The 27280-nt window shown below is 46.9% G+C and overlaps 1 protein-coding gene and 1 pseudogene across 4 annotated transcripts in view; both read left to right on the top strand.

Moving 5' to 3' along the window:
• Positions 1-22946, top strand: part of Trpv3 (transient receptor potential cation channel subfamily V member 3) — a 32563-nt gene extending 9617 nt beyond the window's left edge. For 3 of the 4 annotated variants that reach the window (XM_085695272.2, XM_048448714.3, XM_085695273.2), the window contains 14 exons: positions 143-297; positions 1030-1206; positions 3013-3153; positions 5291-5571; positions 7606-7782; positions 8672-8830; positions 9476-9577; positions 10551-10624; positions 13729-13894; positions 16831-16897; positions 17901-18175; positions 19092-19204; positions 19390-19469; positions 19762-22946. In XM_085695272.2, the coding sequence (XP_085551398.1) occupies positions 143-297; positions 1030-1206; positions 3013-3153; positions 5291-5571; positions 7606-7782; positions 8672-8830; positions 9476-9577; positions 10551-10624; positions 13729-13894; positions 16831-16897; positions 17901-18175; positions 19092-19204; positions 19390-19469; positions 19762-19859 (2065 nt within the window). In that variant the 3' untranslated portion in view covers positions 19860-22946. The remainder of the gene's footprint in view (positions 1-142; positions 298-1029; positions 1207-3012; positions 3154-5290; positions 5572-7605; positions 7783-8671; positions 8831-9475; positions 9578-10550; positions 10625-13728; positions 13895-16830; positions 16898-17900; positions 18176-19091; positions 19205-19389; positions 19470-19761) is intronic. The other variant, XM_048448715.3, reaches the window with a different exon arrangement.
• On the top strand, positions 21917-24203 carry LOC125409586 (thymocyte nuclear protein 1-like; annotated as a pseudogene).
• Positions 24204-27280: the final 3077 nt, after the last annotated feature.

The following is a 27280-nucleotide window of genomic DNA, read 5'->3' as shown; positions in this document are numbered from 1 at the left end:
AAACATGGCATCCCTAAAAGACATGAGAGGCATAGGAGTTGAACAGCGGTCTGGAGGCCAGCAACTCTGGTGGTGGAGCAGAAGAGGGTAGGAGTTAAGGTAAATACGGGGTGAATTCTCAATGCATGCCTTCTGGTCTTAGCGCAAACCTGGCCAAAGAAGAGCAGAGACAGAAGAAGAAGAGGCTGAAGAAGCGCATCTTCGCGGCCGTGTCTGAGGGTTGCGTGGGGGAGCTGCGGGAACTGCTACAAGAACTACAGGAGCTCTGCAAACGGCGCCGTGGCCTGGACGTGTCTGGTCAGTGCCTGGCCCTAGTGGGATGCAGGCCCTGGGGACTCTGGTTGGTTTGGCTTGGCCTCTACTCCATCTCCTGTGGGGTTGGAGCGTGAGGTACCTTGGATACTGGTGTAGCAGCCCTGAGCTTGATTTAGAGGGCCATGGGGAGTCATGGATGGCTTAAGGCAGGTGTTGGCATGGTCTGGCTATGGGGTGGGATAAATCTGGAGAGAGTTGCTATTCAAACAGGGTTGGAACTCTGTAGTAGGCTTGGGAGAGGGGCAAGAGTTCTGGAGAGTTCCTCAGGCACTGGCAGGAATTGAAAGATTAGGGGGTTTATAGCTGTCTGGGGAACAAGGTGAGGAACGGGTTGATGGGGAGGTAATGAGCTAACTTTTAGGCCATATTAAAGGGTAGGATGGAGATTTCAGCACAAATATGGCCACTGGGAAGCCAGGCAGCAGATGACATTATCTCCTCTCCAGAGAGAAGGTTCAAAGGTCAAAGAGCAGTGGGTGCTGGATGAGGCTTTCATAAGTGGTAGAGAGCTGTGAACAGCAAACCAAGCAGGGAGCTGGAGGAGGGTGTGAGGAGAGGAAGGAAGAGTGCCAGTTAGTACAGAGTTGGGGTCTCCCCAGTACAGGGTAGAGGGCGTGCTTTTGAGGTGCAGGCTGCAGTTTCCCACACCCTGTTTGGGAGCCCCAGGGCAACCAGCCCTCCCTGCCCTGTCTTTATCATTGACTCCTTCTGTAGATTTCCTCATGCACAAGCTGACAGCCTCAGACACAGGAAAGACCTGCCTGATGAAAGCTTTGCTCAACATCAACCCCAACACCAAAGAGATTGTGCGGATTCTGCTTGCCTTTGCTGAGGAGAACGGCATCCTGGACAGGTTTATCAACGCCGAGTACACAGAAGAGGCCTATGAAGGTATCTGTGGGCAGAGGCAACCCAAGAGCAAAGGATGGAGGCTGGTATTTCCCATGTGGTGTGGCTACACAGCCATGCCAGTCCTGCTGTACAGAGGCACTTTGGTCATGAAAGCCAGATACGCAGCAGGCACGCTGCTCGTCCTTCCTTTTTCCCATGAATAATGCTGAGCAGGGGTGGACAAGTCAGGAAACGGGGATGCTCTGAAAAAGTGACTGTAGACAGACTGTGCTAGGAACAGCAACGACGATGTAATGTGAGAGCGAGTGACCGGGGTGAGTAACTGTAGAATGGCAACCTTGATCCAGAGCCTAGCTGATGGGAAGAAGCCAGAGCAAGTTCAGGGGAAAAGCCCCCAGATGAGCATGGCCAGAGCTGAATGACAGTGGGAAGACTGGGCGCTCTGGGCGCAATGTAGCTCAATTGAGGAGAGCTTCCTCGGCATGCGCAAGGCATTGTTAGATCCCCAAGAACCGCACAGCAAACAAATATAAACAAACAAACCAAAGCCCGGTGACGAGGCTAGAGAGCCAGGTGGGGGCCAGTAAAGGCAGCGGTCAGCCCTGCAGTCATCAGGGTCACAAGCTGTCCCACTTCAGTCTAGCTTTCTGGGTCGCTTTGTACGTGAAACTAGGGAATATAATTTAGGGTCTTGTGTCCTCCCCAGGACACCCCCTGTGAGCAGTTACTAGGCTACATCCTAAGTCTTTGGGAGTCAGTAACTGACTCATCACAGTCAGCTCATGATTGGCCACCTTGTTGATATGCCAGGGGATGTAAGCAGCTCAGTCTTCCCAGGTGGGAATCTAGCCGGGCTTAACCATTCTTATAGGCAAAGTAATCTTGATTTATTTTGTTTGGATTCTACAGGGTTTCAAAAGGAAAAGTCATGGCACCATGGAGGAGGGTGGGATCCCCAGGGAGCAACTGCTATGATTGACTGCTGAACTACAGGGCAGGCTCCCCGAGGGTCAAGGCAAAGAGAAAAAGAATGAGCCATATCCTGTTCTTAGCCTGTCACTTGTTGGCACTAGTCCTGCAGAGGTTCAGAACAGTGCCTGAGGTTTACCTGTCTCGACTCTTCTCCCCTCCCAGTCTCTTTCTGTACGTTTCTTTCTTCTTGTTTATATTTCAGGGTCCTAGATCTTCCCACCACTGGCACAAGATAAGATCCCTTTATTTTTGGAGTGGTGGTCTATGGAAGTGCTCTCACTATGGAGCTATATCCCTAGCTCTTTTTAAAAAATTGAACTAGGGTCTCTCAGCTTGAACTTACTCCACAGTTCAGATAGCCTTGAACTTGTGATCGTCCTTTCCCTACCTCCTGAGTAGTTGGACTACAGGCCTGGGCCACTAGGCCTGCCCAGAAGACTCTCCTGAGGGCAAGGATGGAGTCTATTCCTGGGTGTTCTTAGGTTCACACACTGGAGAGGTTGTCTTTTTTTTTTTTTAACATATTTTTGGGAGAGTGAATTTATCAACCTTATCCATCCCGGTAGTAAGGCTGTCCTGTCCTGGTCACAAGTCCTTTTCCTTCTCGGACTCCCCTAGCCTCTTGATTTCTCCACCAAGCCCTTTGTTAGGCTTGCAGGAGGTCATGGGCATCCTTGCCCTGGTCTTCTCCAAGGTGGGGGACCACACGACCTTGCTTTCCCAGAACCAAGGTGGCTACCAACATGGTGTCTTTCACATGGTATCTACACTCTTAATGTTTTCAGTCAGCTACTGCTCCCTGGGGTCAAGGGGCTCCACGGTCAGCTTAAGTTATCCCAGGCCTTTGAGCGCTCATGCTGGCTCTGTTCGCAGGGCAGACGGCGCTGAACATCGCTATTGAGAGGCGCCAGGGAGACATCACAGCAGTACTCATAGCAGCAGGCGCTGACGTCAACGCGCACGCCAAGGGTATCTTCTTCAACCCTAAAAACCAGCATGAAGGCTTCTATTTTGGTAGGTGACAATGAAGGGGGGATGGGGAGAGGAGAAGGAACTTCTTGCCCTCAGCTCCATTGTGACCGGCCTTGCCACATGGGGGTGCTGCAAGAGAGAGTTCTTTCTGCAGATCAGAGACTGGGTTGGTGCCACCTCCTCCACAGAGGCTCACTGGGGTAGAAGAGCCTGCCTGACAATGCCATCTGGTAGCAGAAGGGGTCACATCTGCAGGAAACAGAGACTTGGGGTGGTGTGTGTGTGTGTGTGTGTGTGTGTGTGTGTGTGTGTGTGTGTGTAAAAGGGCGTGAAGGACAGGTGAGGACACTGGGCTGAGGAGGAAAGGAATTTGCTTTAGAGCCATAAGACAGAGATGGGTGCTATCTGTGCCGACGGCAGAGTGAGTGGGGAGAAGCCCAAAAGCAGTTGCAAGTGTGTTGTGTGTGCTGGATAAATGTCCTTACAGGGGTGTCATTTATGTAAGGGAGTGACCTCTGCAAACTTGAGGTTCTGTAGTGTTTTGGTAGGTACTCTTGGCTATAATGCCTATAATGTCCTTCTGGCTTTATTTACTGTGTGTGTGTGTGTGTTTGTATGTGTATGTCTCCTGTATGTGAGACTGTGCATGTGTGTATATGTACAGTGTGTGTGTTGGTGCTGTTAGTGGGAGGAAAGACACAAATGCCTTTCCCCCTTCTGACAATGTTCACATTGTCTTTACAGATTCTTTGAGTTAAAAAAAAAAAAGATGTGTAACTTAGTTATAGTGAAATCCACCCACTTTAGTGTGAGATTCTGTTGTTTTTATAAATATATTACCGTCACAGTAAGGACAGGCAATAGGAAGTGCCACTGGGCCTGACTATGACTGCTTTGACCTTTTTTTTTTATTTATGCTTTTTGTTTTTTTTTTTGAGACAGGGTTTCACTGTGTAGCCCAGACTGTCCTAAAACATAACATGCTCGGTAGACCAGGCTGGCCTTGAACTCATATTCTCCTGCCTCTGCCTCCTGAGTACTGGGATTAAAGGTGTGGGCTATAACTTTCTTTCTTTTCTCTCTCTCTCTCTCTCTCTCTCTCTCTCTCTCTCTCTGTCTCTCTCTTTCTCTCTCTCTTTTTTCCTTCCTTCCTCTCTCTCTCCCTCTCTGTCTCTCTCTTTCTCTTTCTCTCTTTTTGTGTATGTGTGGTTTATATTTGAGGTTATGTGTGTGGTGTGCATGCATGTGTATGTGCAGAGCACAGAGGTTATCTGGTGTTCTCCTGTATTATTTTTCATCTTTTCCCCTTGGGGAAGTCTCTCACTGAACCTGAAGCTAGTCTGGTGGCCAGGAAGCCACTGCAAACTGCTTGACTCTGCCCCCATAGCAACAATGCCCAGTTTTTTATATGGGTGCTGGGGATTTGAACTGAGTTCTTCATGCTTGTACAGAAAACAATCTTATCCATGGGCTATCTTTCCAACCCCACCTCTGGCTTTTTAATCAGCAGGACTAGAGGAGTCTGGGCATTTTTGAGGACAGCCTCTTGCTCAGTCACTCTTGTGTCCACATTGCCCAGCATTGGACCTAATTACAGCCAGTGTTGAGAAACATTTGTTGGGTGGAATGAAGAGGGGGCACAGGTAGGAGTAAAACAGAGGAAGAGGAAGCAGGAATTTTGTCCAGGTGAGTGGGAGGATTTCTAAATTTTAAATAGGGTGGCTAAAGTGAGTCAGCGGAAAGGTGGGATCTGAACCAAGACTGGGGATAAGCAATGTGGAGTATCTACAGCAAGCAAGAGCAGCTTCTGCAAAGGCCCCAAGGTTAGGAAATGCCCCATGTTGGAGGGAGGGGGCTGCTGTGCCTTAGAGGTGTGAGCATGGCTGAGAGGATGAGAACTCAAAACCTAGGAGGCTTTCCGGGTAAGCCTGGGTAAGCAGGGACCTAACTGGGTTGCTTTGCTCCCCTGCTGAGTGTTGGAAAGTCAGTGGGGAGCAGGGGAAGCAGGTGACTATTGGTGTGATCTTGCTTTCACTGAGCAAGGGGAAGTGGGAGGTGGTCAGGGAACCTCAGGGATCAGTGCTGCTGTGATGAGCAGCATCTGGGACTCTGGTCCTGGGGTCTGAAGGATGTTGCTTTTGGCCTAGGAAAGACTGAGCTCTGACACCTCTTTCCCCAGGCGAGACACCCCTGGCCTTGGCAGCATGTACCAACCAGCCTGAAATTGTGCAGTTGCTGATGGAGAATGAGCAGACAGATATCACCTCCCAGGACTCTCGGGGAAACAACATCCTGCACGCACTGGTGACAGTGGCCGAGGACTTCAAGACCCAGAATGACTTTGTTAAGCGCATGTACGACATGATCCTGCTGAGGAGTGGCAACTGGGAGCTGGAGACCATGCGTAACAATGATGGCCTCACGCCACTGCAGCTGGCTGCCAAAATGGGCAAGGCTGAGGTGGGGCCCTGCAGTGAGGGTGGGGACTGGGGAGGCACAGCTGCTACTCTTTTGGCTTGGGGCCCGTGTGAGGATCCCATACAGGTTCCAGCCTCAACATTAGGAAGGCCACAGCTTAGGTCTGGAATTTCAGAGGTGGTTCGGTTAAATCCAGCACGTGCTCTAGCCTTAGGATGTCAGTCATATACTTCTGAGTTCAGTCTCTCTTCTTGGAACTTCTTATGTGGGGCCAGATTGGAGAATCCCTAAGGCCAAGGTGATGCAATATCTCAGGTGCTTCATGGATGAGCATTCCTGAGTGGTGATGCTTAGCTACAGGCTGTGTGTCTGTCCTTCAGGCTTGCCTCTTCTGGGGCTGTGCTTCCAGAATGGCTGCTCTCTGGCAATAGAAGGACCTTAGCCTGTTGGTTAGGATTCTTCTCTAGCAGTGTGGCTATATAGGCCCCTTTGCCTGTGTGATGTGGTCAAGAACTCTAAGCTCAGCTGAGCTCTTTGGGAAGACCTAGGCAGGGCGAGGCTGATGTGTTTTGTTTATCTGTGGTTGGAGCTGTGGCTTGCCTGAGATCAAGTTTCTTCTCAGGGGACCGGTGTTGGGAGGGGACTGTGGCTCCTGGGGGGCTGTGGGAGGACACTAGATGGTTGGCACCACTCAGCAATTCTGTTTGTGTACCCTTCTACCTCTCCTAGTCAGCTGCACTGAGGTCAGGCCAGGGTTGGAGCTCACAAGGGACCTTTATATTCTCTTGTGGGGGAGGAGGAGATGGAGAATGACTTTAACAAAGGGAGAATTGTATGTCTGACCCCCCACCCCGTCCTGCTACCCAGGCTCACAGCTTGTAGGGGCTCTAAGGAGAGTCAGAGGGTATTTGTGGGCCTAATTTCTTTTGTGAGCTTTCCCCTGCCTGCCAGTGTCTCATTTGTGCTCCCTGCTACCCAGCCCAGGGAAGAAGCATCTTGAGGGGGCACGGCCCTGGCACCCCTTCTGCTCTAGGGCAATGCTTCTCAACTTTAATGCTGTTCCTCATGTTGTGATGACCTTCAATCATAAAATTATTTCATTGTTCTTTAATAATTGTAATTTGCTACTGCTATGAATTGCAATGTATATATCTGATCTGCAACCCCAACGGGGATGGGATCACCAGGTGAAGAATTGCTGCTCCAGGGGGTAGTGCTCTCCTCTGTGCCAGTCTCAGGGAGGTACCCACCAGGGAGGTTCCCGAGGCTTTTACTCACTAGAGTGTAGGAGTTGTCTGCCTGGCTGTGATGGGAGATGCAGTGGGAAGGCTGTGTAGCTGAATGAGATTCACACACCGATGCCGTCTTCCAAACAGGTCCCTTTTGTTGGATTGTGGGCACATGGATGCTCTATCCCCAGTATAGGGTGACTGATGACTTAGCTTTCAGGAAGTGGTCAGATGGAAAGCAGTGCCCCCCCTCTTCCCACATAGGGGACCCACTCAGAGAGCTTCACAAAATGGTCTCCAGGTTTCTTCCTGAATCTGGAGTTTTAGTAGTTGCCTCTGTGTTTTGAAAAGCTCTCCAGAGACCCTAACATACAGCAGAGTTTGAGGACCACTGACCTGCAGAGTGGACTCCACGGGTCTCCTTGGTGTCTGATGCCACGGCTTGTCCAGCAGAGTGATGAGCCTGGCTGTAAAGTCTAGGCTGAGGGTGGGATGGAGAAGCAGAGCAACTGAGAGCTTCCAGTTCAGGCCTCACGGAGACCACTCCTAAAGATGGTCGGTGTTTGGATTTTTTGCTGAACTGGAGTCCACATGGTTTGGGGACCTACTAGCTGATGGTCTGACTGTCTGCAGTGTGCGAAGAGTTCTCATCCTCTGGCTCCCTGTGAGGAGGCAAGAATTGTGCACTTCACTCCCATTCCACAGACACAGCTGGAAGGACACACATTTCACAGTCGTGACTCCAGGCAGAGCTGGCACTCATACTGAACGTATTCAGGGTTGACCTGCCTCTGGCTGGTCCAGTCCTGTTGTTTCCAAGCTCCATTATTTCTCTTCTCATCCCCAGATTCTGAAGTACATCCTCAGTCGTGAGATCAAGGAGAAGCCTCTCCGGAGCCTGTCCAGGAAATTCACGGACTGGGCATATGGGCCTGTGTCGTCCTCACTCTATGACCTCACCAACGTAGATACCACGACGGATAACTCTGTGCTGGAAATCATCGTCTACAACACCAACATTGACGTGGGTCTCCCAAGCAGGCTGGCAGGAACTAGGAGTGAGGGGTGGACCAGGGCTTGAGGACCCTGGAGGAATTGAGCCAGCATCCCCTAAGCCCCATATTGGTGATTTGTCTTGGTGGAGTCTGGAACAGAGGGCATGGCCCAAGCAGAAGCTAGCTCTTTTGTTTCTGACCAACATTGAATAATAGAGTTAAGGTTGAGGAGCTGGCTTCCAAATCCTGGGCAGTTTGGAGGCAATTTAAGAGGTGTGTGGTATCTCATATATCCTAACTCATCTATGTGGTCTGGCTTAGAGGCATTTATTCCTCAAAACTCGAATCCACAGTAAGTCAGAGTGCTCGCTAGCTGGAGCAATCTGGACCTTTTTGGAGGAGGTAGGAGAGGGAACACTAATGAAGCTGGGGGTGAAGACCGAGGATCAGCTCAGTTTTCAGCTCTTGGGGTAAGTGAGGCAGAGGGCCAGGCATCTATCCTTTGTATTTTTATCAACAGTCCTACTTCCCAGAGGCTCCCTGGACTCTCACAGCAGCCTGTTTGGCAGAGTGGATAAGGGTTGTGGTGTAGATGAAGAGGTGAAGGCCGAGAAAAGTTCAGGCGATGTCCTAAGGTCACAGAGATACTAGAGCCCCTTTCTAGCTTCCAGTCCAGTGTGCATCAGCTCTTCCTGAAAGAAGCCCCAGTATGCCCCCTTCCCCCAGAGCATTTGACTGCTCCTAAAGGAGCCATGGGAACTGGGAGTTACCCTTCCAACATTTCCATCAAGCCAGTCCATTGCTTCCGATGACTAGAGCCTTCTGCCACTGACCCCACTGACTATGGGCTCCTAATAGGCCCTTTGAAAAATGGTCCTTCTTGGCCTGCCTCATCTCCACGGGGTGTTCTGTCCCCAGAACCGGCATGAGATGCTGACCCTGGAGCCCTTGCACACACTGCTGCATATGAAGTGGAAGAAATTCGCCAAGTACATGTTCTTCCTGTCCTTCTGTTTCTATTTCTTCTACAACATCACCTTGACCCTCGTCTCTTACTACCGTCCCCGGGAGGACAAGGTACGGGGGTTTTAGGGGTGGGGTGGTGGGTGGGAAGGTCTGAGGTGGAGGATCTTAGAGCTGCCTCATGTGGACATGGGGAAACTGAGGTCCAGAGAGGCTAGGGCCTTTTCGTAGTGCTGTCCAATTATTCTCCAAAGTTTCCAGTGCACAGAATAGTTAGCCAAACTGTAGGTGAATAGATCTAGGGAGATTCATACTGGGAGAGAGTTGGGGGTGAAGAAACTTCAGGCCCTTCCCAGTTTTTCTATAATTCACTGTGTTTGCTGTGAGGCCCACAGAAGGTGGGTTGAGAAGAGGTTACTTGGTAAAACTCTGGGCCTCAGCTTCCCATCTGTTAGTGGAGTGCAGTCTTGGCTTCACTGAACTATGGGAGGAGGCCCCATCGAGTGTCTGATAGTAGATGTGGTTGGAAAGAACCAAGCAATGGGCTTGTTAGCAAATAGAGCATTGTCTCTCTCACTGCAGAGTTCTGGGTTCTCAATGAGAACCAAGGGGCAGGCAGGGCCAGGAGATGAGGTTCCATAATGGCCTCTGGTCCATCTTGAAGGCCCAGAATGCTTATACAGCCTAGTTCCTTCAGGACTTGTGTTGCCCTTCCCTCCCTGTTCCTCATCCTTATCATCTCCTTCCTTTCTTCCCCAGGACCTCCCGCACCCCTTGGCACTGACACACAAGATGAGTTGGCTGCAACTCCTAGGTAGGATGTTTGTTCTTATCTGGGCCACATGTATCTCCGTGAAAGAGGTGAGTATATTTCTATACCCTTCTAGACTGCCCTTTGGAGACAACAGGGTGGGAACAGGGCTGGCTTGCACTCTAGCCTGTATTGCCACTACTGTAGGGGTTTCAGAAAGACATTTCCTTTCTAGGCCTTAGATTCCTAAGTTACAGTACAGAGAGCAATGAGTAAGACAGGTCTATTCTATCGGCTCCATCTCCTCCTCTGTTCATCTGTCGAGTTGTGTGCCTTGTATACATCCTTCAAGCCATCAGTGTCTATTAGTCTTCCTTCTTGGTTCTACCACCTTGTCTTTTATCCAATCACTCAGTCATCCATTCCAAATCCTACACAACCTCAGCACCACACTTCTGTTCTTTATTCAATTATTTCCCTACCTGTGTGACCATCCATTTATCCACTGATCATGCATCCACTCATGTACCTACCTGCTTATCCGTTCAACCAGCCAATGAACCAACCTACAGACTTGGAGCCTTTTGTATATGGGGCACTGAGATGCATGTGTGACAGGGAGGGAGGGAGTTTGCCTTTCTTAAGCTCAGCTGGGTAGGGAGCTAATGGTCACAAACACGGAGACTGTAAGGTGGATGAGAACAGTGTTTAGAGGGAGGGAGATGATTTGTCTGGGAGTGGGAGTAGTTGTGGAAGCTTCATCAATACAGTAGGACAGGACAGGAGGCCATGAGAAGCAGCAGGCGCAAAAGCTCAGAAGCTGAAAATTAGGCCACATTTGACGGGTAGCTATAGTGACTGTGCGGCTTTGCTGTTTCTGGGCCGAGGAGAGGGGTGAGAAGCCTGTGGGAGGGGTTACCCTCACTGAGGGGTCAGTGATGTCCTCCAGGCACAGGTCACCCCTGTACTCCAGCTGAGCTACCACATACAGAACCCTCCCAGAATCCCCACTGGGGGCAGTACTTCCTAGAACCCTGGGTGAGGGCAGGAAGAGGGTTAAGCCTTTCTTTTCTGTTTCTCTAGGGCATTGCCATTTTCCTGCTGAGACCCTCTGATCTACAGTCCATCCTGTCAGATGCCTGGTTTCATTTTGTCTTGTGAGTAGGTCTGTCCAGCCACTGCCTGTGTCCATGTCTAAGCATCTACTATCATTATAGTCCAGAGACCCCCTCTGCCTCTTCTAGATGGAGATGTATGTAGATGCCCGTGAAGAGGATCAGGAGCCCCTAGGACAGAACCTGTCTTGATGGCATGGGAAGGCTGATTCCATCTCTCAGCGCCCCAAATGGCAGGCACCCCAGAGAAACAGAGGCTTGGCTGTCCTGATGGTGTTTGCACACAGCAGATATTAAGGCAATCCCTTCTAGCTTCAATGATGTTAAAGTTGCCACCTGAGATCTTGGTTTGCCAGGAGGAGAAGGCATCTAAGAAATCAGTCTTGTGTATAGTCACCTTTGGAGTTCTCAGAGTAGGGTAGTAAGTTACACACCATGACCGTGTGTCCCAGCAGTGTCAGAGCCCCAGTTATTGCTGTGTTGGCGGCCCTGGGCTTCCGTGAGAAGGCCCAGTTTAGCAGCCTCTCTGCATGAAGTCAGATGCAGCTGACGCTGAGCTCTCCTCTGACCCCTCCCTTAATGAGCAGAGGGTCATCATGATTCTGTGGTACTGTCAAAGCTGAGGATGAAGAATACTGGTTCTACAACTGTGCCACACTATTGATGTCTTTCTTCTGAATATGTAGGAAACTGATGTTTCTAATTGTGTGTGTGTGTGTGTGTGTGTGTGTGTGTGTGTGTATGTCCCAGGTCGTGTATAGGAGTGCATGTGTATGTATGTAGGTCAGAGTTTGATGTTGGGTATCTTCCTCAATCAGTCTTGGCCTTGTTTTTTGAGACCCTTTGCTTTTTGAGACATGGTCTTTTGCTGAACCTGGAGGTTCCTGATTGGCTAGACTGGCTAGTCAACAAACTCTGAGGATCAGATCCTGTTTCTGCCTCCCCATGGGCTGGGATGGTGAGCACTCACTGCCACAGTGGCTTTCTTACATGAGTGCTGGGGATCTGAACTCAGGTCCTCATGCAGAAGTTTTATGCCAACTGAGCCATCTCCTGCTCCTACCTAGTTTTATTAAGTGTGTACCTGCCCTCTAGTGGTTCTCAACCTGAGAGTTGCAGCCCCTTTGGGGAGTTAAATAACCCTTTCACATGGGTCACCTAAGACCATCCTGAATGATTCATTACAGTAGCAAAATTACCATTATGAAATAATAGTGAAGATAATTTTATGATTGGGGGTCACCACAACATGAATAATTGTATTAAAGAGTTGCATTATTAGGAAGGTTGAGAACCAGGCCAGTTAGACACTGCCCCGGAGTGAGCGCAGAGCACATGTGTGCCTGCCACTGCTGAGAAGGTTCGATAGTCCCAGAGAAGATTTGTTTACACAGTCTCTGGTCCTGCTCTTCCGTTTCTTCCTTGTTTTGCTATGGTAGAGGGGGGTAGGGCACCCTTGCTCACCACAGTCCTTAGTGTGGTTTATCAGTCAGGCCTCTGTTCTTCACTTGCAGGAAAAGCAAGCTTGCTGTGGCCTCAATTTGGTTAGAGGCGTTGTAATTGTGAAACTGTCGGACATTAGAAACACAAGAGTTTTCAGTTAGATGTCTTCCAAACTGCAAGTGTAGGCACTGTTTAGGAGGATATTTTCATCATGTATGCTTGTTGCTTGCTGTATTTATTGTTCGGAAAAGTTTCATATACATATATAATACATTTTTATCAAATCTAACTTTTACTCTCACCCCTCCACCACCTCTCATATTTCTCTACCACTTCTCCCTCCCAATTTCATGTACCCGCTTGTTTTTCAGAGACAGGGTTTCACTATGTAGCTGGCTCAGAACTCACTATATAGACAAGGCGGGCAGCCGATCAAAGGTCACACTACCAAAGGAAGCACTCTTCCTCCCCCAGCAGCCATCAATTGCCAAAAGCTCCTTAGCTATGGGTGGGGCTTTGTGAGCCCCTCCTTTACTTACACTGGAAATTTGGTTGTCTTGATCTCGTGCAGCTCTTGTTTCTACTGCCACAGCCACTTGTGATTCTTATAAATTACAACCCTGTCATGCTCAGAAAACACGGCTTTGCAGCAGGACCCCTCAACCTCTGGCTCTTGCAATCATTCTGCCACCTCTTCCATAATGATGTTTCACAGAAAAACTACCATCTTTAAAATACTTTAAAAATATTTATTTAAGTGTGTGTGCATGCGCGCGCGTGTGTGTGTGTGTTTGTGTGTGTGTGCGCACACAGGAAGGGTGGAGGACATATGCCATAGTTGAAGTCATGCCATATATGGAAGTCAGAGGACACCATGTAAGAGTTGGTTCTCTCCTCCTATTACGTGAGTTCCAGGAATCAAACTCAGGTTGTCAGACTTGGCAGGAAGCACCTTCACCACCTGAGCCATCTTGCTGCCCCTGAAGCCTCCATAGTAACCATTTTCAAGCACAGCTCAAGGCTGTGGAGTGTACATGACTGTACACCCAGCCTCTAGGTAGCTCTTCCTCTTGCAGAATTGAGACTCTGGACCGAGCAAACCCTAACCCCATCTGTCTTCCTCTCTGGCAACCACCCTTCTATTTTTAGTCTCTGATTTTGACCACGCTGGGTACTTCATAGAAGTAGAAAGATGGTAACTGTCATTTTCCAGCTGTGTTATTTCATTTGGCATACGTTATACCTTAAAATGATAGAAGAATAGGCTTTTTGGAGACTTTAAAATGAGTAGTTTCTGAGTATGAATGTTGGAAGATTTGTAATTTTATTAAAAACATACTTTTTGCTAAATCATTAATCTACCCTAGTGTTTCTCACATCTATCTATGTGGGAATTGTAACATGTAGGTGATTTCCAAGTCATCTGGCATTGTGGGCTGTATGCCAGAGTCTGCTAGCATACTGGAGATGTATATATATATTTAAGTCCCAGCCAGGTACAACCAGTCCACACTGGCCCTGCTTTTCTGCTAGCGATGCAGTCTACACTGCATTCAGACCCAGCCAAATGGATGACAGGCAGCCTTACAATCTCATCACCATCGGCCACCGGGGTGACCCTTCGAGAGGTTAAGGTTTGGGGGTTGAATGTCTCTGTCTGCTGCTGAGAAGTAAGGCCCTTGTCTCCTGTGTCTCCTGAACAGTTTTGTCCAAGCTGTGCTTGTGATACTGTCTGTCTTCTTGTACTTGTTTGCCTGCAAAGAATACCTCGCCTGCCTGGTGCTGGCCATGGCCCTGGGCTGGGCGAACATGCTCTACTACACGAGAGGTTTCCAGTCCATGGGCATGTACAGCGTCATGATCCAGAAGGTATGCTGGGAACTGCGCAGAGAGCCCTTTGAGGGCAGGGCGCCCACTTTTCAGGTGTGGATGCTAAGATCTGAAGCAATACTCAGTAGTCCAGCACTTTCTCCAAAATGCCACAGTCTTCCTTGGGTTTTGGTCAGATATTAAATGTCCAGCTCTTAAAACACCTGGGTTGTTTGGGCAGTGGATAGGAGCATACTTTATGAAGGAAATATTCTGACCCTTGATCATCAGTATGCTGGAAAAATATCTAACAACTGCCCTTTGGGATATATGTGTGTGTCTATGGATACATAGCCAAGTGTATATACATTGCATACATACATTCATCATACATTTTTACTATATGAAGAATGTCACCAGCCTGTGGTGGCACCTGACATGTGAACACTGCTCCTGTCTGACCTTCAGGCTGGTTGACGGTTTACTTTGTAAGCAGCAAGGTGAGATGAAGCCCTGGAGACTTAGCCTGGAGCTTGTCAGTCAAGTGGAGAGCAACTGCTTTGTTGAGCTGGATAACTGTGAGCAAGCACCAGAAGCATTGGTGACACTCCTGTGCTAGTCATGATGTAACAGCAAGAGACAGCCTATACTTAAAAATATAATATTCTAACTAACGTTTTGAAAATTTCATATGTGCTTACTGTGTATTTTGGTCATATTTACCTGACTCCTCTGCCAAACTTCTCCTTTCCTCACCCAACACGCTTAACATCAAGTTCTCTTTCCTTTAAAAAACATCACAAATATATACACACGTGTGTATAGAATATATAATACATATATAATATATAAAACCACACACACATACATACCTAATGATTCCAATTTGTGCTGCGCATATACTCTTGGGTGTGGAGTCATCTGCTGCGATGTGATCAACTTAGCAAGGCCCTGTTCTTAAAGAAAAACAGATCCTCTCTTCCCCAGAAGCCATCAACTACCAACAGCTTCTCAACTGGGGTTGCTGGTGACCCCCCTCCATGCTGGAGTGGTTGTTGGCTTGATCTTATGCAGCTGTTCTATAGGCAACAGTTGCAGTTCATTGGCACACTGGTCCTGGCATGTCCAGAAGACACTGTTTCCATCTAATGGTCCCTGACCTTTGGCTCTTACAATCTTTGTGCCCTTTATTCCACAGTGCTCCCTGAACCTGTGGGGAGGGGAGTTGATGTCCCATTTGTGGCTGAGCCTCCATGGAGACTAATTCTCTGCACTTGGTCCAGTTGAGAGTTTCTAACAGCCCACATTTTATTTTATTTTTTATTATTAAATTTACTTTTTAAAAAACAATCTTTTCTTATTTTACACACCTATCCCAGTTCCTACTCCCTCCCCTCCTCCTGCTACCCGCCACCTTCCCTTTACCTAAGTTCCCCATCCACTCCTCAGAAAGGGTAAGGCTTCCCAAGAGGAGTCAATAAAGTCTGACACATCACTTTGAGGCAGGACAGAGGCCCTCATGCCTCCATATCTAGGCTGAGTAAGGTATCCCTCCAAAAAGAATGGGCTCCAAAATGTCAGTTCAAGCACTAGGGATAAATCCTGGTCCCACTCCCAGTAGCCCCACAGACTACCCAAGCCACCCAACTGTCCCTCGCATTCAGTGGGCCTAATTTGCTCCTGTGTAGATTTTCCCGCTATCAGTTCAGAGCCAGTGAGCTCTCACTAGCTCAGGTCAGCTGTTTCTGTGGATATCCCCATTATGGTCATGACCCCTTTGCTCATATTATCACTCCTTCCTCTCTTGGGCTGGTCTCCAGAAGCTCGGCACAGTGTTTAGCTGTTGATCTCTGCATTTACTTCCTTAGGTTGCTGACAGGTCACATTTTAAAGTTTAATCTGCTTTGACAATTTTCTGGGCCCTTGTCTTGATTCTAGATGTAGACATCAATAAAACAAGGATCATTTTGTCAGCAAGATTTAAATATTTGTAGCACTGCCAATTTTCATGACGTGAATATTCTTCCCTGGTGGATTTGCAGATGCTGAGATTATGTCACTTGGCAGCCGGGGAGAGATGAGCAGAGGCACACTGTTACTACTAGTCCCACTCTCTGGTTACAATAGCTATAAATCATCCCCAGATATAAACAATCAGAGAACTCTCAATTATGAATATTTATTATCTTAAAAATGTAGCTTAATTATAAATTTATGTGACTAAAATTTGATTATGAGATAGGTTCTTAATATAGAGCTCAAGTTGGTTATAAACTCATGGGCTTCATGCCTCAGCCTTCAACACACTTAAGTTATAGGCATGTTCCACTAAGTTTGATTTAAATGATTGAATAGTTTTGTGATTCTTTTCTTATCTTTTATTTAGTTACAATTGAAAATATGTGTTCATTTAAAGTGTAGAATTGGGTATAGCTATATACTGTGAAGCGACTACTAATTTCAACTTAGTTAACACAGCCATCAACTACCATTTATCTGTGTAACATTAGAGACCTATGCTTTGGGCACACTTCAACCAAACAATTTGGTGTTTTTCATGAGAGTCCCAGAAATTCTTTATCCTACAATTGAATGTTTTGTTCAGTTCTTCTTAATGGCCATGGTCACAACACTCATGCAAATTCAACAATCAGTTCTCAGAAGTTGGTATGGGCTGGCACGGGCAAGCCACTGTCCCCAGGGAGGCCCAGATGTGAGATTCCGTAGAGAAAGTCACAGGGAGACTCAGAGAGACTGTGTCCTGGGAGGTGAGATTGAGGAAAGAGAGGCAGGGAACAAAGATTGAGGGAACAAAGCAGGAAAGGGGGCTTCCTGTAGAGATGGGGCACTCAGAGGAACCTGGGAGCATCAATGGGGTGAAGAGGGGAAGGAAAATGATCAGAGTGAAGGCAGGGTTGAGGTGGGCAGGAGGGAGATGGGTGCACAGAGATGGTGTGCTCGCACCTCACACTTGAATCATGTCCATTTCTTTGTAGGTCATTTTGCATGATGTTCTGAAGTTCTTGTTTGTTTACATCCTGTTCTTACTTGGATTTGGAGTAGGTAATTGCTTCCTAACTAACAGTAACTCCCATGCTTGTAAAGCACTTTATCCAGATATCAGAATGGCAAAACATGACAGCCTCAGCAGTGACGCGGTACTTGCCACATTGGTGTTTGCCAAGCAGATTTTTTCCCCTCCTCTCAGCAACTTGATCAAGTTGGTATCATCACCCGTGACCCCATGGATTAACCCCTGACTGTTACTTTTACCCATCCAGTCTGTGGTTTCCCCAGACTTTCACATCCATCATAATCTGAGACAGACTCAGTGGATGTTTCCACCCATTCTACAGTGGCCCTTTATAAAATCCAGTGGGAACAGCATAACCCAATTTTATTTCTAACCACTGCATAAAGAGATGGCATGTTTAGCATGTTTTTCTCCATGTCAATTCTGTGGGTGTTGTTTTTCTTCCTCTAGTGACTGTTGACTCAAATTAGGCAGCTGCTCTCATCTGTCCGATGCCTTTGCTGGGACAAATGCTGCTTATTTATTTGACCCTTCACCTGTTCACTTATTCCTCCAAGCATTCACTCACACATGAGCCTCCCCATTGTGCTCACTCCACAACAGACCACTGTGGTGTATTGCACAGAAGAGAAAAGCAAGCCCAATCTTATTCACAGGGAACTCTTAGCACTATATCAAGAGGGGATGCAGGATCTCATGGTCTTGGGGAATACCGTAACTCAGGTACACAGAGCCAGAACCTTAGTCTATATGGATCCAGGTTCATGCAAAGGGCAGTTCACAACCATGGTAGGATGCGAATAAGTGAGAGCCAAGCTGGGGGTAGAGGAGGGGAGAAGAGGGCGCGCTTCAGTTGACAGAAAGGAATTTCTGGAGGCTCGGCAGGAAAACCAGCCTCATGAGATGAAGAAGAAGAGAGATGGGAGCTGAGCTGCCAGAAGGAGGGAGGCAGCAGCGCACACATGCAAACACATGAGTTCTCTGAGTAGCCAGCCACCAGGGAGCCCAAGGTCATCCGTTCTTTCCCCCCAGCGCTGGCCTCGCTGATTGAGAAGTGCTCCAAAGACAAGCAGGACTGCAGCTCTTACGGCAGCTTCAGCGACGCGGTGCTGGAGCTCTTCAAGCTCACCATAGGTCTGGGCGACCTGAACATTCAGCAGAACTCCACCTACCCCATCCTCTTTCTCTTCCTGCTCATCACCTATGTCATCCTCACCTTCGTCCTCCTCCTCAACATGCTCATTGCCCTGATGGGCGAGACAGTGGAAAATGTCTCCAAAGAGAGTGAGCGGATCTGGCGCCTGCAGGTGAGTGGGACAGAGGCCTCTATTGGGACTTTGTTCAGCACTCATCTTGAGGTCTTGCACAGCCATGAGCACCAGTGGGTATGAGGCACATCCTGAGATTCTTCTTGAGCCTTAATGTAGGTTCTTTTGGTTTTGAACAACAGCACATGCAGGGACATGCAGGCTTTTAGGGACGCTTTATTCATGGCCCCCATGATGTGTGGATATTGAAAGGTGACCTCAGGTTGAAGCAGGAGAAGGAAGGGTCTGGAACAGTGAAAGTGACGTTTCTGTTCTGTTCTATTTGGACATTATCATTTCTCAATCCTGAGAACAACTCCTAGTGTGGATCCTGTGTGATGACCAGATCTGTGAGCTTACTAGAAATAGGGCCACTTAGGAAGTGGCTTTTGAAAGTAGGGTTTGAGGAGGAGGGCATCCCTTCAGATATCTGCAGAGATGCTTGCAAGGGACAGACACACAAAGCTACAGGAAGAGAAGCTTTGGTTTGACACAGAGGGTTCCCAATTCCCAGGACCTTTTCAGCTGGATTGTACACAGTGTTCTAGGAAGACTGGACTCAAGAACAGGAAAGTCTCCATAGAGTTCAAGCCTGGGAGAGAGTGTGGGAAAGTTTGACGTCTGAACTTTCCTTCATCTGCAGTTCCAAGGACCCCAACCTTTCAATTAGGAGGCTCCTGGTGTCCAAATATACTATTTATGTCAACCTTAAAGGAATTTAACCATCTGTCCCCAATTTTTCTGCTTTCTCATGTTTGAGTTCTGTAGATGACCTCAACTGTCAAGATGTATGCGTTAAGCACAAGTGGGACCAGAGTGATCTACTAGATGGGGTACCTGAGGGTGTACCCTCCTCTGGAGTAGGGCTCTTGGAGCAAGCTTGAAGAAGCTAGTTTAGGCTTCTTTATCTCCCTAGAGAGCCAGGACCATCTTGGAGTTTGAGAAAATGTTACCAGAATGGCTGAGAAGCAGATTCCGCATGGGAGAGCTGTGCAAAGTCGCAGACGAGGACTTCCGGCTGTGTCTGCGGTAACCCGGAGGGAGGGGCTGTGGGGAAGTAGTCTTGATATGGGCAGGATCAGCAAACAGGAGGTTGGGTATCCCCACATCTGTGTCAGTCAGAAGAGGAGCTATGTAGAAACCGGGGCATCCCAAATGTGTTTGCTTACTGAGATGCGATCATGGAGTAGTGATTATAGTTGTCATACATGCAGGATCAACGAGGTGAAGTGGACTGAATGGAAAACACATGTGTCCTTCCTTAATGAAGATCCAGGACCCATAAGACGGACAGGTACTATTGCTGGGAGGTGGTGTGGGACCCTCTTTTGTGGATCATATGACTTCATGTGAATCATGTGCTTTTTCCACCAGTGTAACTGGAGGTCCTCCCCAGCTCTGGCTCTCTATAGCATTATTTAGAACACGTTTTGAAAACTGAGTGGTTGGGGGCTGGGATATAGCTCAGGCCTTGGGTTCAATCCTCAGCACCACCAGGAAAAAGGATTGCACTAGCACACAGGAGCAGGGTACAGAGCGATGAACTTCTAAGCCCATGTCTCTCTCTCTTTGTTCCCTCCCTGTAGCAGATGTGAACAAAATCCAAGATTCTTCCAGGAGCAATAGCAAAACAACCCTCTATGCATTTGATGAACTAGAGGAATTTCCAGAAACGTCGGTGTAAAAGCATGGCTTTGAACTGATGTGACACCGTGGTTGGTCCTGATGCTGCAGGCCGAGTCCTGGTGCTGAGGTGTTGTGCAGAATGCTGGATTAGAAGCAAAACGATCCTCACATCAACTGGTGGTTGCTGAGGGGCAATGGTCAGGGTCTGAGAGGAAAGTATCTTGGGTTTTGTGGCTTGAGGAAGGTCAGTACAAATTCCTGGCCAGCAGTCCTGAATCTGGAAGTCTCCTGAAGTTCAGTGTGAGGTACCTGCAGGTTGGCTTGGCTCTAAGGAACATGTGCTGGGGTAGGGAGGAACGGGAGTCTGAGGAGCGGGGCGAGTAGTCTTTTTTCTGGAATGACCCTATTGTTGAGGCCAGCTCCAACCCAGACTTCTTCTTTACTTCCCCACTATGACTACATCTCCTGAATTTGTGGGAGACTTTTGATCCTGTACCAGAATATGCAGAGGACCCGAGCTAAGTCAGATCTGCTGGGGGAGGAGGGCAGTGAGCTACGGAAATGCCCTTCCAGAACCTCCAGCAAACAGGAAACTGGACTCCATCCTTGGAATGAAATCCAAGGCTAAACCTGTCTCCAACCGAGAGATGTTTTTAATAGTGAATTGACACACGGTTTTTATTTTTAGTTCAGGAAAGACATTTCAGTTTTGAATGAAAATTACTTCAGATGAAGTAAGCAACTTTAAAAGCTGAGAACTAGATTTTGGGCTTTTGGATAGGATGTAAGTATTATATACTAGGTCTCAGGGTAGCTAGAGTCAGGACAACGTAAAGCCTGAGGGAGCCAGGCTGTGATCTGGGGGAAGGGTTTGGCAACCATCCTCTTCCAGTCTCATCCAGTGCTGGCCTCACTGTAGCTAAGTCAGAAATAGCAGCTGATTTATTTTCAGGTCTTAAAACTCAAGAGGTGACAAGCACACGTCAGTGTCTCCCTTGCGGAGATTCAGCAAGACACCTGAGTTGCCCTGCTAGCGCACGTTTTTGTTAACTGTGAATTTCGAAACTGCAGCAGAAGGCTTCTGAGGAAAGAAGGTCTGTCTGACTTGGGGCTTATTTTCACATCCTCAGCCCCAGAGTTTTCTTCTCCTTGAAATTTCAGAGTCAGTTTGGAGACTGGAGAATTTCCCCAGTGACTGGAAATGTTATGCCTCCCCTCCCCCCTTTCCGGTATTTAGTAAAATGGGTTCACTTGGAAAGGTTTGAGATAGAATTACAGATCATTATGAAGATTTAAAAAAAAACGTTAAAGGGATCAGAAATAAGTTGGGTCTTTAGAAAACTTGGCGTTTGGTGATTAACCTGACTGGAGACCAGGTAAAGCAGTTCACTCTGGCAGGTTTCTCCATTCTGGAAAGTTCTGTGTCCCAGTTTAGCTGAGTAGATGAGAAGTTGGCGATTCCATCCATCCTCATGGCCAGGTTGGGGAGAGGTGGCGAATGATTACCGCACCAGACTGCCCAGCCAACAGCAGCCACTGCCTGCTCAACTTCTGGAATCTCTAGAGCTCAAAGATCACACTCAGGGAGGGGAAGATGACAAAGCATGTTTGTGTCCCTGGAAAAGAGAATATTTGAGGGGGACATCATGGGCAGAAGGAGCAGATGTGCTCGTGATGGTCAGGAATAGTGAGAGAACTAGGCTAACATTGTGGTTCAGTTCGGTAAACAGCTGCTTCAGCTTTTGGGGGTGTTCAAGAAATGGGCTGAGTACTTATGGGGGAAGATGTTGAAGAAGCAATCAGGTAAATTTAAGGTTCCTAGATATTCTACAAACCAGTATTATATTGCTGAAGTTTCCCTGAGTCATCTTGAACAGATGTTTTTGTTTGAAGGGCAATTATTGGCTCTAGGGAGCTAGAATCCCAACTTTGCTTTGACTTGGAAGTTGGTAGATAAAATCACTTAGCTCTGCATGTCCCACTTGGAGAGAAGGTGGCAGAAGTTGGGCAGATAGAAATAACCAGCTGGACCTTTGCCTTCTTATGTGTTGTACTTTCTGTGGATTTGGATGGAATTTGTTGGCAAAACCATTTCTGAACTGTGTATTTGTCTAAATGTGGGATTCCCCAAAGGCTTTCAGCCCAGAGGGTCAAGTTAAGAAGGTTTACCAAACCAAGGAAGGGAAGCTTGACAAAAAGCGTTCTGTTCAAAAGGTTCAATTCCCTCACCATACACCTGGGCACTTGGGCTCCAGAATGAACATAGACTTATCCAAAGTCATGTCAGAGCAGGTGAAGCCAACATGTCCTGATATCTGGACCACAGGTATTCTTCTGCACAGGTTTTACCATTGGGTGTTTTTGTAGTTGGCACATTCAGGGGCTAGTTTTTTTCTCTCACATGTCATGGAAGTTAGCATTGTCTTTACAAGTCTAATGACAAGTCTAAACATCGAATGTGCCTAAAGTCACAAATAACAAATAACAACAATGAAAACAGCAATATACACCACTGACTCTATGGGCCTATCAGGACACCTTAAAACCCAATGATTTACATTTCAGTAATGTAGGGAGAAGAGATTTTCCAGGTATGGGATCGAGCATGCTCAGACAGTAACTGTAAACCCTGTTTTAGCTGAACATTTCCCCAGGAAGAGTTCTGTATTCTAGACATTATGTCGTGTGTCTGGAATAACACAGGTGCTCACCTTCCTTCCCAGTGTCGGGGGAAGGAGTAAAAAGTTGTACTGTGAAGTCATTGAGCTCTTAGGCACCTGCCCAAGAGAGTACAGTATTATTGAGGTTCCTTTCCTTCCTCAGGGCCTGGTGACTGTCTCCTTTGGCTCTGAGTGAGGCTCGGGGAGACAGGCCCTCACCAGAGTCTGTAAGCCATACTTGACTTCTGCATTGACTTACACATTTTTAACTTATTTTATATTTACTGTGATCTTAGTTCCAGATACAGAATTATCATCTTGTTCTCACTGAATGTGCCTGATTCTTGTAAAATTTAACTTATGGACTTGTTTTTAGTGCTGCATATGTGAAACTATATGTTTAAGAAATCATAAAGAGGAAAACTACTTTGGCCTCATTGAGGAAATAGTTTTGATTTCTAATAAATATTTATTTTGTCATGTCATGGCCGTGTTTTTGTCTTTGCATTGTGTGTGGGAATATGAAGACCAACTCGAACTCTTACAGTGTTTCTTAACAGGAACGAGTAAAAGTAAGGTTTGGGTCTAAAGCATTGCTACTAGACCCATCCAGTGACTGAGCTAGCATGCTGCATTACACATTACCTTCATGTAATGTCTATATCTCAAAGCACATACATATCTGGAATTTTATTTGATGTATTTGACAACTTTGCTTGAATAAAAAAAATTACCCTGGGGCTGGAGAGATGGCTCAGTAGTTAAGAGCACTGTTTGCTCTTCCAGAGGACCTGTGTTCAATTCCCAGCACCCACATGGCAGCTCACAACTGTCTGTAGCTCCAATTCCAGGGGATCTGACACCATCACACTGACATACAGGCAGGCAAAACACCAAGGCACATAAAACAAAAAAATGGTTCAAGCCAGAAAGCTGGCTAGAGAAAGGTGTTGATGTGAAGTTCAGCGTTGAGGATCTCAAAGCACAGCCCAACCAGACAGCTTGCTGGGATGGTGTTTGCAACTATCAGGCTCGGAACTTCCTCAGGGCCATGAAGTTGGAGGAAGAAGCTTTCTTCTACCATAGCAACTGTAAACAGCCAGGCATCATGGGACTTAAGGTCAGCTGGACTGGGAGTGATGGAGCATGTGATCAAACCGGACTCTCTGAATGTGGCTGTCAATGAGGGCTGACTGAGAAGCCAAGGACAATGGCGCTGGGTTTTGATTCTACTGCAAGGACTGGCTTTGTGGGAGCCTGGTCTGTTTGGATGCTCACCTTCCTAGATCTGGATGGAGGGTGGAGGACCTTGGACTTTCCATGGGGCAGGGAACCCTGACTGCTCTTAGGACTGGAGAGGGAGGGGGAGGAAGAGTGGGAGGAGTGGGAGGGAAATGGGAAGAGGGGAGAAGATGGAAATTTTTAATAAGTAAGTAAGTAAGTAAATAAATAAATAAATAAATAGATCGTAAAGGAGGTCTACCCAGACCACACACCATTTGAAAAAAATAATCCCTACTACGACCCATCCAGTAAAGAGGACAACCCTAAATGGTGGATGGTATTCGAATGATGAAGCATTTTACCCCCCTGGAGGAGCTGAAAGCTTTTTTTAAGGGGCCAGCTTCCAGTGGCCCCTAAAAAGCATGACTCTCTTCACTCGCCAGAGACTGTCAGTTCAGCCTTTGACCTGAGACGAGTTTGATTTTATTTTGAGCCTGGAGGAAACAGAACCAAGTTAGTGAAGGCTCTACTGAGGGAATGAACAAGCCAGTGATCCACAAAGTCAAGATCCTATAAGGCAAAAGGAGAAAGCTTGCAGTGTCGACCTGGGGTCATGTGCACAGGTGGTTTGTTTATGTTTCCCAATAAAAGATACTTTATGACAAAAAATTAAAATAAGAGCAATCTTATGTGTATAAGATTTATATGTGTATGTCTGTGTATACACATGTGCATGCCTGTGCTCATGGAAGCCAGGAGAGGGCACCAGATCTGAATCTGGAGTTACAGGTGGTTGTGAGCAGTTCTGGGACTCCATCTTTGGGCATCTGCAAGATCAGCAAGTTCTCTTAACTGCTGACTCATCTCTCCAGCCTGATTCATTAACCTTTGAAGTAGTTATAGGAAGTCTCAGTCAGATGATGTTAGCAGTTCAGGCCTTCCAATTTCTCAACTCCATCCACTATGTTTTGCTGTTTCTCTTGCATCCATGTAAACCCATGACTTCTCTTTGAGACAAGAAGGCATAACTCCCTGCTAACACCCAGGATTTCCATGATGAGGCAATGAGAGTTGCCATCAGCCTAACGCTTATGTTTGGGCATTTTTCATTCTTTAGAGTTATCTCATAGGATGGGAGTTTTTTTTTTTTTAATTTGAACCCCCAATCATTGCTTTTGTGGTATGGATTACAGAAATCACAACTAATTTATTATCAGGTAGAATACTACATTTGATTATTTATTTTCTTAGTTTACTGAATAACTAAATTCAGAAAAATTTCTTTCCTTCTATCTCTGGTTGGAAGGCAAAGAAGTGGGAATTGCACATAGTCACATCCTGGGTTAAATAGATTTTGTCTGTAACCTAGGAATAGTCTATTAATGGTGATATTCTGGGGGCTGATAGAAAAAGGGTGGAATGCCTGTTGTAGGACATATTTCTGTGGCTAAAATGACTAGGTCATTGGGCACGATCATTTTTATGACTGTTGATACTGTGAAAAATTACCTGCTTAAAGAATCAAAGTCTTTTTGGTCAGCTGCATTACAAAGCACTTCCGAATGGTTGTTTACCCTAATAGCATAGTTTTCTAAATTGGTGACTATAGGTCGCAGTTTAGTGGGCAGGGAAATCAAGACCTGGAGGCAGGTGGAACAGTGTGCAAAAGTTGTAATTTTTTTTTCTGGCCCAAATACTCCGAAGTTTAGTCAGACCAGTATCAAGAGATGCTGCCTTTATCTTCCCTGGCCAGGAAGCACGGTTCTACAGGAAGGAAGGGATCCAGCCCAGTTCTAGAAACATGTTCCTTCTCTACTGAGTGTGAGGACTTAGTCCCAATTCTACTAAAATTGGACACCCTTTATGGGCACTAATAGAGAATACGAGTATAAATAATCAAAAGGTGGTAGAAAAGGGGGAGAATATGAATATTTATTGTATAGGATACATTTCCGCATCCTCTGTCTTCATTCACTTTTGTAACACTCTCCGGTGGCTTCTCCATTTCCTTCACCAGTTGTCTGGTTCTGTTTTCCAGTAGCTACCTCAAAACTGTCACTGGTGACTGTGTCTCTTCCTTTTCCATGTCTGTAGTTGGGTTAATCTCCTAGCTGGAAGTGAAAATGGAGACTATCGGATGGGGACACCTTCAACTTTTGACCATCAAACCTATGATTTCGCTTGTATCCACACCCATGCAATACCACTTTCTGGTTCTTATGTCATTTGATGTGGCAAAAGTTAATTTTTCCATTTAATAGATTTCTTTCCTAAAATAGGATGCTTGCAATGAACTAAGTTAACTTATCAATAGCTACTGTGGCTCTAGTTAGTTTTTTTTCCCCCCCCAAATTGTAATATAGCAACCTCCTATAGACTCCAGGTTTTGATTGACTTGGTTTTTGAATCAAATCTCTATTTTTTTTGGGGGGGGGGCTAAATTCAGGAAATGTCAACCTTCTCTTTTGGTTTGATAAGATGTACCATTTTGGTCAATGTTCTTTACTTTGTGAATCTGAATGGAGTGCATTCTTGTTGTGCACTATGAAACCTACTAAGCTTAGGTGGCAACCATGGTTAGAATCTTCTACAGGAGTTCCTTCCTGTACTAGGCACTGTAAAATCCCCCACAGGAGAGCTAAGACTGTGAAATCACAAGGTGGGGGGTGTGCTGAGCACTGTGACATCCTTGATAGGCGTTCACTTATCACTGACTTGATACCTGTTAAGGAACCACAACCTGCCAAAAACTGTATCAGCTTCATGTAGCTCTGTTGGGGTGGAAGATATAAGAGGCATCTCGGCAGGTTAAGCAACAAGCCTCCTGATGACAATGTAGGAGGAAAGGTAGAGATACCCAAAAGTTCTAGGAGTACCCTAAGAAGCCATTCTCCTTTAGGCTTTTTGTGGGGGATGTGCACAAGGCCTTTCAGACACACCTTGTTCTGGCCCTATGTGTTTCTGACTTGTGCAGCACCAAAGCCTTGATCCCTGCATTCTCTAGAGTTCTTCTCACTGCCTCTTCTCACTTCCTCCTGACACAATGACTGTCTGTGGTCCCCGGTCCTGTCCCAGTGGACTCCTATGGTTTCAGCATCTCCCAGGAGACTCAACAGCACATTCTACCAGAGAAGACTTTCTAGATGGTTTTACACTCACTAGATGAGTTCTCATTTGACTGACAAAAACTTCATGCTTCTGCTGCATGGCAGCATTGTGTTATGTGTTGTGGGTACTGCAAAGAACAAGAGGAACTATCCCGACTCTCTAACTCAAACTAAATGGAGAGAAACTCAAAGCCATCCTGCTAGGCTTACTGAGCCTCCTTATTCCCCAGGGAAAGGTGAGTGCTCTATCTGCCCATCCCACAGCCCCATGATACAGGACAATCAGGAACTCAGTTTATTACTGTGAATGTCAGCTTATATATGTTAAGTGACATCCTGTGATGTGGGGGTACTTCTAGCCAATGAGAGGCAGCCAAACCTTCCCCCTGGCTGAAGGAGTATCTACCTAGTTTTTGCTGTCTCATTTTCACTCAAACTGGAGCCTACTGGCCTCGAAGTATAGGCCCTGAACTCGAGCCAGGCTTTTT

Source organism: Myodes glareolus, chromosome 9, assembly GCF_982192425.1.
Source record: "Myodes glareolus chromosome 9, mMyoGla1.1, whole genome shotgun sequence".
Taxonomy (NCBI): domain Eukaryota; kingdom Metazoa; phylum Chordata; class Mammalia; order Rodentia; family Cricetidae; genus Myodes; species Myodes glareolus.
The sequence above is the reverse complement of the archived record's forward strand: the minus strand, read 5'-3'. Positions and strand labels throughout refer to the sequence as shown.